The 11,106-nt window shown below is 50.3% G+C and overlaps 2 protein-coding genes across 14 annotated transcripts in view; one reads left to right on the forward strand and one right to left on the reverse strand.

The window, feature by feature from the left end:
- The window catches only part of lingo4b (leucine rich repeat and Ig domain containing 4b), a 64,327-nt gene that overhangs the window by 41,443 nt on the left and 11,778 nt on the right, over positions 1–11,106 (reverse strand). The window lies entirely within an intron of this gene.
- On the forward strand, positions 1,035–10,895 carry LOC102686501 (cathepsin S-like). The gene is made up of 8 exons (XM_069185413.1): positions 1,035–1,322; positions 3,129–3,255; positions 4,827–4,949; positions 5,699–5,848; positions 6,294–6,518; positions 7,563–7,728; positions 8,391–8,496; positions 9,082–10,895. Exons 2-8 carry the CDS (start codon positions 3,130–3,132, stop codon positions 9,179–9,181), a joined length of 996 nt encoding a protein of 331 aa, XP_069041514.1. The 5' UTR covers positions 1,035–1,322; position 3,129; the 3' UTR covers positions 9,182–10,895.

Here is an 11,106-nt window from a genome sequence, read left to right on the forward strand (position 1 = left end):
TGGGTATGTAGATCTAGAAATGAGCATACTGAGAGATAGAAATCCATTGCACCTACTGTATACACAATATACTTCCGATGTGTCCTTTATGCACAGAATTTCAGCTATCGTCCACCAGGGGTCCCAGAAGCCCAACAGACCTTAAAAACTGCTCAGGGCATCCCCATAAAAAACGGCAAAACGTTTCGGTCCCCCACGTGTAAAAAGAACATCCTTACGAGACGGACCTGCTGTAACAGCCTTGGCTCTGGATGTGTGAATGTGCAGTTTGGTGTTTCGTATTTCATTCCTCAATTTCACATGATAATTTTGTTTCATTTCATCTTTAAATCACAAGAGTTCGTATTGAGTCACATGCAATTCTTCCTAAACCTCATCTGACAGTATTCTAAGCTTTCAGTCTTGTACCTGTTAGTCCCATCCCATCACAGGGAAAAAACTAGACAGTGCCAAACATACACACACAGGCTCCCACCAACATCACAGCTATCAGTTTTGATCAAATGTGGCTGGTAATTTCTAACACATGAGTGGCAAATCTCATGATCATGTGAGAGGAGAAAAGCAGCATGACGCATTTCTGTCTAGAATGCAGTTAGGGTTACTGACTGCTCGTACCCACCATGCCATCTGCAGAATTCATTTCGGAGTCACCAATAAGTCCTGCACTGCTTTCGTTTGCCATTGTCCCCAGCTCTTTCCTCGTGTTTCCACCTCTACTTTCTCATCTTTATCATCAACAATCAGAAGCTTGGCTTCTTCCCGAAGCTGAGCGGTGAACTGTGACACCTGCTGCTGCCATTACTGTGCATTGGCCAAGACCGATGCCATCTCCAGCTCCCGATTTAAAAACTCCTATGAATTTCATAGGAGTGATTCCTATGAGGAGATTACTCCTTGGCAAAGCTGGGCTCCGGTGCACGGAAGAAAAAAAGCAGTGGAGTGGAAGAATGAGGAAAGAGAGATAACGTTTCATCAGTGTCTCCTTTGCCGTAGTTTCCCAGCAGCTGTTACAGTAAGTAGGAAGTTCTCCGTTTACACAAACGCATGGGAAAAACCAGCCAGGCAGCACCGCTCTGACTCTCTGTCCTTCGCTCACCACAGGGCCAGCTGCACCCCAGAGCTTCGCAGGCTGAAGCGACATGCACATGACACAAAAAGGAAAGAGAAAAAGAGAAGAAAAACAGTTTGATACAGGAAGCAACACTTCCTCTTACAAGCCTCTCGGAGAGTGCTACGAGCTGCGTTCGGGGCTAACTGTCTTTCGGGGTTCTCAGGCGGGCTGTCTACAAAGAGGATCCCACAAGACAGACACACCGAAGGTAAGAGCACTGCTTCTTCAGATGGACCACTGTTGTGATCTAGATTAGGTCTCCTGTGCTAACCCAGGTTTAGTTTTTCTGGTGCTGACAGGAGTTACACAGGGACTGTAAGAACTGAACTCGTGACCGTGAACGCTACACTGATGGTTACAGAACTGTGATCTCTTTAACAATCTGTGCTTTATTTTGTAGATTCTCATGGGTACGTGGGTTAAAGAAATGTGACGAGACAAAAGATATCTAGTAGATTCTGCAGTTAAACACCATGGTTAAGAAAATTGCCTCCATATTTCTTCTAGCATCATTGATCACTGTATAAAGCTGTTTGTGCTCTCAACAACCTGTTTTGTTGGGGGGAGGGGCGGGGAGATTGCTCAGAAAAGGAGTAACTGGGTGGGAATGGTCATGAAAAAATTAGTGCTGCCGCCTCCCAGCACCGGGGTACTGGGCTCAATTCTGGACTGGCACACCTGTCTGAGTGGAGTTTGCATGTTTGCTCCAGGTGATCCAGTTTCTTCCCGTGTCCCAAAATCCAGTAGTTCTATGAGGTGCAGGGGTGAGGCCCTTTCCCAATTTATTTTCCCAGTCTGTGGGAGCTTTGCTACAACGTCGACCCCAGGACAGTGTACAGAAAAGTGTAAATTGAAGCAGAGAAGATGGCGACATACAGTACCAGCAAACAACACACCCATTGAAACCTGATCAGTAGGTGAAGCACAGTGTTTATTACCAGGAGGTTCCCAGTTCAAGTCCAAGCTATGCCACCCACTCCCTGGACCCTCCTTTCCTCCTTCCTTCAGACAACACATCAAATCCTTACTCATGTTGTCGGGAACCTTGCAGCACAGTAACGTCTGGATCAAACGTGTCGGCAAATTTGTGAACAAAACGATTAACAGATAAAAAATGTCCCAACCAGCATTTCAGAAAAAGGAAGTACAGCTTGAGAAAGAAACACGCATACTGCACCAGTTTATCAGAATCGATCTCCATACACGCGTTACTGCTGCAAAGGGCACTGTTGATCTTCTGCAGATTAACCCGCTGGCTGGTATGTTGCACAATAATGTGCCCAAACCACGTTTTAAACAATGTAAAAAAGCCAGATCTTCTACATAAAAATGCACAGAAACCACTTCATGAGCGCTCTCTGCAAAAAAAGCTTTTAAAAACATGCTCTCTGAAGTTTCATGTGCTGCAATTGAGAAACAAAGTGATTGTGCTGCCGATCCTGTATGTTTCTGAATGCAGGTCCTATCAAACACAGACCACTGTAAAATCACACCGAGGGCCTTAATGAACTCAACACCAGAGCGGGCTTGCAAATGGACTTGAGCTGTGCTGGGCAATGCTAACATACAGCTACCGCAGCAGTTTCACAAGCAGGCCTGTGGTATTAACACCTCCAAAATTAGGATGTCATTAGATATAAGATATAAGCGTAAAGCTTAACTCACTCTAGAGCTGGTGCCACCAGATGGATGCAAAGTAACACAGCACATATTTTAACTCCCATCCTCAATGTAATCACACTGGGGACAGCAGCTGAAGAACTGGTTCTGGCTTGTTTGGCTTTGATACAGATTTTACTCCATGGTTGCCAGGGCACTTTCTAATGCAAATAAACCTCACAGATAAAACAGAAAGTCCATTCCTACCAATCTTAACAGCTCCCTTCAGAACATTATGAACAAAGTTAGCAGTTTCGAACACCCCGTTGTGTAACGTGATGTCATGCCAGTTACAGATTGAAGACCCACTTTGACCTTTCACCCCTCTCTCCTTCCTTTCCTATTGGTCTACTAGGATGCATTGCCTCCAGATTCTTCTCCTATTGGTCCTCCCGGCCTTCAGCCACGCCTCCCCTAATCCCTTACTGAGCCAGCACTGGGAAATGTGGAAGAAGTTCCACCATAAGGAATACAGCAGCCAGGTAAGGCTTCAGAACAGCATTCTGGGAATTGTAGTGTCTTTGGTTCAGGACAGACAGAGGACAGATAGATGGGCTGGCAGACTGGGCACTGGGCAACTTCATCATGGTCAGGGCAATATAGATATCATGGCCACTTTGCAATTAGTAACTCATTAAGACTTGAAAAGTCCGAAAGCAATGGCTGCAAGGCAGGACACATCCTGGACACATCCTGGATGAGCTGCTAGTCCATCACACAGCACAGACACAGGCATGATAAGATAAGATCAGATCTTTATTGGCCATATACAATTTTCTGTATTAGGAATTTGTTTTTTTGTATACTCCAACTTGCTCTCCATGAGACACACAGACAGGGAGAGAAGCTGGGGGTCAGAGCACAGGGTCAGCCATTTATACAGCGCCCCCGGAGCAGCTGGGGTGAAGGGCCTTGCTCAGGGGCCCAATGGAGTAGGATTTCTCTGCTGGCCACAGGATACAAACCGGCAACATGCCCGCACGCACCACCAGAGCAAGTTTTCCCAGAAGCCAATTACCCCACCAGCATGGCTTTGAGCTATGGGAGGAAACTGGAGCACCTGGGGGAAATGCACACAAATACAGGGAGAACATACAAACTCCACACAGACAGCACCCCAGGTCCGGAATCGAACCCAGGACCCCAGTGCTGTGAGGCAGCAATGCAGAGCGCCTCACCACTGTTCCACTGCCTTCTTCAGAATTAATTCAATATAGTAATTAAAGATGACCAATGGGGTAAGAAACAGGGAGGGACTGAAATCTAGTAATAAATAGCAGTGTTTATCCACCCCCTGGGGACAGTCCCTCAACCTCCTATTAACACTCGCACGGCACACTTCTGTTTTTAGGGGAAAAAATCCGCTGCCACTGATTCGGTGGAATTCCTAAAAATAAACACAAAAGCACTCAGTTCTCTATATGGGTGCATCATAAAGTCACCTGATCTTTACACACTGCTTGTGCTGTGTTTTATTTCAGTGTTGTTTAACTTTGTTGATAAATAGCAACTAACAACAGCAATTGTTATGTATGGCTACACACAGATTGTTGGTGGCTCTTCACTGTCTTTGTACTGGAGCACACTTGCAAATAACCATTTCATTGCACTTCTGCGTGATAAATAAACAGAACCCTGAACTGCGACTTCCACACGTGTGTGGGACCGATGTAATTCAGTAGGGAAGTTCTGCAAATTATGAGGTTCAGAGTACCTTTTACATGATTTCTGTTCTCCTTCTGAACGCGCACCTGTTTCCTTATTACTATCAATGCAGAAACAGAATTTGACAAAAACATTCTTGACATCGCCAAAACTAACGATTTGGGCGTGTCCCTCAAAATGCGAACGACTTTTACATTACTTTTACACAATGGCTTCTTTTTAAAAAAAAATTAAAAGTGCCAAACTATGTGTCCGGAGTCTAATTTTCACCCGAGACCGATTCGACTCGAGTGGGGGGAACGGGGGATACGGAACAGCCCACAGCAACAGAGCTCCAGCGCACAGACACGGGAAACGCCAACGCGCGCGTCTCTCTCTGTCTCCACAGCGGGAGGAGGGCGAGAGGAGGCTGAACTGGGAGACGAATCTGCGGCTGACGGAGCTGCACAACCTCGAGGCTTCGCTGGGCCTGCACTCCTTCACCATGGGACTCAACCACCTGGCTGACATGGTAACCATTGTGACGCGGCAGGGGTTAGGCGACCGCGAGCCCCAGCCCGGTTCTCTCGACTACCACCCGATTACAGCCTCGAATCCCCATCTGACTGGACACCTCATTCACTTCACTAGTCCTGTTAAGGCGCGGAGCTCAGAGATGGATTGAAAACCCGGGACCAGTCCTATGTCACGGGACTGGAGTTCCCCACCCCCGCGTGCTGTAAAAAGAAAATAAAAAAAAACGGTGTGTCCTATCCTTCTCAATCCCCTGTGTTTTAACGGCTCAATACGTGCAGCAAATCATATGAACTGAACTATAGCTATAAAACAAATATATACAGTACATAAAATTAACTCTCCAAAACGAATTATTACTAGATGCCTGAAAATCCTCTTGTCCCGGGAGCCTACATGCGCGCACCTGTTGGTTTTCGTTGTGTCTAATTATTTAATTGAAGTCTTAATTGAATAAGTTGCTTAATTGGAACAGTGGCAAGTTCATTCCCCCCAGCCCCCATTTTAAATGAAATGTCATATTTAAAAAGGTACTTTTGCAAATATAATCTAATAAAATGGGGGAGGCGATTATGTCCAAAATCGATCGATCGAATTTAGGTCACATAAATCGTGAAAGCAACGTCCGATGTGTGACAAGATATTTCAAATCCGTTGCTCGTGTTGAAGGGGAACTATTTCCGCGAGAAACGCACGAACCGCGTGCCCCCCGCGTGGAAACTGACGCGTGTCTCTGCGCTCGCCCAGACGCCGGAGGAGGTGGACGCCAGGCTGAACGGGCTCCTGGTGCCCGAGGACCTCGATGCCAACCTGACCGTGGCTCTGCCGCTAGATGGCGCCCTTCCGCCGACGGTCGACTGGCGGAAAAACGGGCTGGTGTCTGACGTTAAAAGCCAGGTATGTTTCGCCCACTGCCAGAAAGAGACAGAAAGTGGGAACTCGTTGGCTAACGCTCCTGTTGCGTGTTTTTTTAATGTTTTTGATATATGGATTTATAGAAATGATAGCGGGTTTGTTTCCACCGGAAATTATTGCCGATGCACATTTAAGCAGCAGAGATATTTTCACTCTGTCCTCCACGCTGTTCTCCGCGTGGGGCTGCCTATTCTACCAGCACCTGCTGTGTCCAGGTTGATAGGTCAAGACAAAACACAGCCTAGACAGGGTTCGCTTAAAACAAAGAAAAAAACGATGTAGACTTCTGCACGCTACAGTAAGCGGACGAATGCGAGACTTTCGCAAAACTCCTCCGTGTTTCGGCGAACGAGCGGAACCTCGGGAGTTTCGGGGTTCCGCGAGACGCTCCGAACCCCCCCTCCGCCCCTCCGCCGTGTCCCCGCAGGGCTCGTGCGGCTCCTGCTGGGCCTTCAGCTCGGCCGGGGCGCTGGAGGCGCGGATGAAGAAGCGGACGGGCCGCCTGGTGTCCCTCAGCCCGCAGAACCTGGTGGACTGCAGCCGGAGCTACGGGAACCACGGCTGCAACGGCGGCTACCTCTCCAAGGCCTTCCAGTACGTCGTCCAGAACGAGGGCCTGGACTCCGACAGCTTCTACCCCTACGAGTTCAAGGTGAGGAGGGGAGGGGGGGGGGCTTTCTTCCGTGTGTGTGTCTGTGTCTCGCTGCGCTGGGGCCCTGGGTGCCATTCCGGACCTGGGGTGCTGTCTGTGTGGAGTTTGCACGGTCTTTGGCCCGGTGCTCTGGTCTCCTGCCCCAGTGAATTGGCTTCTGGGAAAACTCGCTCTGGTGCGAGTGGTCTGGCTGCCCGCCCTGCGGCAAACTGGTGTCCCATCCTGGGTGCGTCCTTCCTTGCTCCCGTCACCTGGGATAGGCTCGGGCTCCCCAGCAACTTCCGAATCGGAGCAAGCAGTTAGAAAATCGCTGGATGGGCTTCCTACCGATTTATCTGATTCTGAACCCTCATTTGGAGACAGTTTCCAACCAAACCCCCGTTTGGAAGGGAGAAACGTCCACTTCAGGCGTCCGCTCCAGGCGGCGAAGATTCATTCCAGCTCGCTGAGCTCAGCAGGAGCAACTGCAGGCCGAGATCCAGGATGACACAGGCTCACGATGAGTCGGAGCTCGTTAACAGGCACTGGGATAGCTGTGGACTGGCTCTCTCATCCATCACAGCTGCATGGGACTTTCCTTTCCAGAGCCATTCACACACAGCGGGAGGGATCCCTCGGGAAACGTCGTGTAGTGTGACAGTGGCGTGAGGTGGAGGAGCCAGGCCCTGCTTCTCTGAGAGAGTCCTGGTGCTGCTGCTTTCACTGAGCTTCCACACTGCTTGATTCGAACATTTGCAACTTGTCGTCTCCCCCACCTCCAGCTTTGTCTACTCAAAGGTTCTGGGGGGGATTTTCCATGCAGTCCCAGAATGGGCAAGGGAAAAGGAATGTGTTAAGGGCCGGAAGTCAGACGTCAGCCAGGGGGTCCGAGTGTGAAAGTGGCCTGGAGGCCAGTGGGCGTGAGGGCAGGGCGCCCCTGGGGCATAGACTGGGACCCCCTGATTGAAGGGAATGGTCAGAGGCTCAGCGGGCTCCTGGGGCCTCTGTTAGGTCTGTGTTCTCAAGCTTTCTAACTGCCCCCCCGCCCTCTGCTGCCCCCTACAGGAAGGACAGTGTCGCTACTCGGTTAAGGGCAGGGCTGCCACCTGCGCGGGGTTCCGGCTCCTGCCCTTCGGGAACGAGATGGCTCTGCAGGCGGCCGTCGCCACCACCGGGCCTGTATCTGTGGGCATCAACGCCCAGCTGCCCTCCTTCCATAACTACAGAGGAGGTGAGTGGGAGAGACACAGAGACACAGAGACAGACAGAGAGACGAGAGAGACACAACGACAGGAGAGACACAGAGACTCGGACATAACGACAGGAGAGACAGAGAGGGACAGAGACAGGAGGGACACAGAGAGACAGAGAGGCAGACCAAGAGACAGAGGGGCACTGTTCTGCTACAAGACAGATAAGCCTCAAGCTCTTTCAAAGTTTTTTTAACACGTCATCTCTTGGCACAGAAGTCAAGTGGGAGTTTCAAACTCTCCCGGTCCAAGAGCACGCAAGCCCTGTTATGCAGGATTCACCAGTGTCCGAGTTTCACAACACGTGGAAACTCTTTTCCTCTGGCCCCGATACCAAACCAGCCTGTGCCGATTGTGTCATGTTGCATTTCACTGAAACTGCGCGGTAGCTGTAGCTGTAGTTCGCGGCTGTGCGTTCCGACGAGTTCAGCGTGAAACACAGATCCATCCGACTTGATCTCGCACACGCCAGGGGGTAACTTTTTTTCTCTGGGGACGGAGAGCTTGTGCGCTTTGCGTACTGTACTGTATATTGCTTTCTTGGAACGTGCCATTGTTAAGCGCTTTGAGACTTAACATTGGTTTGGCGTACATGGTTGAATCAAAATGCCGTTTCTGTTGTTTTTGTTCGTCCGTGGAGCAGGCGTGTATTACGACCCCCAGTGTAACAGCGGGAAGGTGAACCACGCTGTGCTCGTGGTGGGGTACGGCACCGACCAGGGGCAGGACTACTGGCTCGTGAAGAACAGGTGAGCCCCCGTGACGTCGCAATGCCGACGCCCTAAACCCCGGCCCGATACTACAGTCCGTTTCCAGACGCTTCGTCATCTGGGCCGAGGTGCTCCCCACACCTGCTAGTCTTCATTCCAGCCCCCCTTCATCAGATAACCGAGACCTTAATGGATCTAAGAAAGCTGACTTCATCGATCTGACGAAGCCTACCACAGCTGGGCGGAAGTACTAATCCACGGATTGGACTTCCTTTAAAGCAGCAATTTTCTTAGATTTAACCCAACAACGCACCTAAAAATGTACACCGCCCCCCTCCAAAAAAAAACACACCATAGTTTCTCTTTACTAAAAAACTTTCAATGCTTAAATGTGTATCTCGTCTTCGGACGACAAATCCCTGTAAAATTTAAAAGAATATCCCCGTCACGCAACATCGTTGCGTGCCAATAATATTCATACGCCTTCCCTGTCCAGTCTGTGATCGAACACGGGTCCGCAGTCGCTCCTGTGGGGTTTCCAGCGAAAAACACCTCGTGATCGCACAGTCTCCTGCCTGCCTGCGAGGCGCGTATTTCAGTGAAAGCTCTCCTTTTGTCTTGCAGCTGGGGACCTTACTGGGGCGAGAAGGGTTACGTCCGCATGGCCAGGAACCGGCAGAATCATTGCGGAATCGCTTCGTTTCCGGTGTTCCCCACGGCGTGACTCCTGACGTAATATCGTCTCCACACACTGTGTGTGGTTAACGTCGAACTCGGCCTCACCCTGGTTTCTGCACTTAAAACAGCTCTGGAATTAATTATTGCTTCTATCTTCGTGTTCTCTGTCACTGTGATCACAATTCTGACTGTATCATCGCCGCGAGGAGAGAATGGGTGAAACAGGCAATCTGTTCTTGTTTGTCTACCAGTTACCCCTAAATACCCCCTACAGAGCCCACGGGCACTTGTGATTTCCGTACAGCGCAGTTCTGCGCGAAACCTGCTCGTGTTGGTGTGCAGTGTAGCTCCCCAATGGGGACACACGGGGGCGCCCTAATGTCACTGATCGGCCAGTCAGCCAGCCAGCTGTGCACCGAGAGCTTGCAAGCTGAGCGGGAACAAACCTAAAAACAGTTTGTGAACATCTGGGTAACTGTCTCAGTTTGGATTTTCAGCACAGTCTAAACGGGGGCGGGCAGCCCTAGGTACCCCGAATCCATTCCCCTGCAAACTTTCGTCCAGCGAACCCTTAATTACCAGTTAACCCTTAATTACCGAAGTGCGCTTCGACTCCCGGGTTAGTTACATGATTATACAGTTGCAGCGGTTTGTGTTCTGGAAGATCGTGGGTTCGAATCCGCGGTGACACCCTGCTGTTGTAACCAGGAGTACGATACTGGATCCGGGATGTTTTAGTAAAACACGCAGGAAGGAGAGACACAGAGGTGGACGCACATGTCAGTTGCGTACGATATCAGCGCCAGTCTGATACGCCCGTAAGAAGCGGCAGGATGGAATGTATACTTGCTTATGCTTGATCTAAATTTCTTCAGTTCTCGGCCTGGGTCCCCCAACACCTGCTGGGGTCTGTTACGGCTCAGCTCTCAGTCACACAACCGGGCCTTTTGACCGTTAACGGGTTTCATCTGAACAGTTTCTGACCGTTTTCATCTCCTAAACGTGCGGGACTTTGTCTTTTAACTACCGAAGCACCGTGAAGTCACGGGCTTCTGAGCGGAATTAAAACTTGCACGTGTCGCAACCAAACCACCTTTTATTTAAATTAAGTAAAGAAAACCCGGAGGCGTGTCGCGTGGGCCTCCCGCAGCAGGACTGGGGAACCGCTGAGACAGCGTGTGCCGGTCTCGAGTGGAGGCGCCCGCGCAACTGGGCGTCAGCCCACCGCGCTGTCAGAAAGCCCACCAGACACCGCTGTCCAGGGCCTGGTCTCACCCCGCTCAAAAGCTCTTCATCGCCCACGTGGCCGTGTTTTGTACCTGCAGATTTCCACTGATGTGAAATACCTCCGGCAGGACCGGACGGATGGATGGATGGAGCACGCTGTCAGGGTTAGGGTCTAAATGACCGTGCTTAAACGCTGCGGGGTCCAGCGCAATGCGTTCACTCAGTCCCAACTGTGCTTCTAATATCCCGGTTTTATTGTCCCAGTCCTGCTTCTGGGCTACCCCCGTGTCTCCTGGTTTTCCCTTCCTAGCGAACAGTGTTAGTCAGGCCCATCCAGCCCGGGAGGTAAACAGTAAATGTTGAGCCCCCTTTCCTCTCGCTCGTCTGTTTCACTGATGTGTCTGAATTCACTCACGTCGCCCCGACAGCGCGGAGAGCGCTCATTTCGGGGGTAACTGGGGGTGGGTCAACCCCACTTCCGTGTGAACTTGCCCTTGTTCTTCGATAAAACAATAAAAACACCCTCTGAAAAACTCGCAGGTCTTGTGTTGTTCATTTAACCCGCTCATAAGAGCATGTGGCTCAAGCGGTGGGCTACGTCATCTGCAGTAGCTAAGTTAAGCGACGCGAAAGATCCGGAATTCACTCACCGCTGGAGACAAGGTGTGGAAACACGGGTCTGGGGGAAATATAGTAAGAAAAGGGGATAGAAGTACCGTGACAACATCTGCAAGCTTCGCAGGT

Source organism: Lepisosteus oculatus, chromosome 27 (assembly GCF_040954835.1).
Source record: "Lepisosteus oculatus isolate fLepOcu1 chromosome 27, fLepOcu1.hap2, whole genome shotgun sequence".
Taxonomy (NCBI): domain Eukaryota; kingdom Metazoa; phylum Chordata; class Actinopteri; order Semionotiformes; family Lepisosteidae; genus Lepisosteus; species Lepisosteus oculatus.

Bases quoted from the DNA above. Each gene is read 5' to 3' on its own strand.
- LOC102686501 (XM_069185413.1), top strand. From the start codon at position 3,130: ATGCATTGCCTCCAGATTCTTCTCCTATTGGTCCTCCCGGCCTTCAGC. The intron at 5,849-6,293 runs GTATGTTTCGCC...GTGTCCCCGCAG, and splicing joins TGTCTGACGTTAAAAGCCAG to GGCTCGTGCGGCTCCTGCTG. The intron at 7,729-8,390 runs GTGAGTGGGAGA...TCCGTGGAGCAG, and splicing joins CTTCCATAACTACAGAGGAG to GCGTGTATTACGACCCCCAG.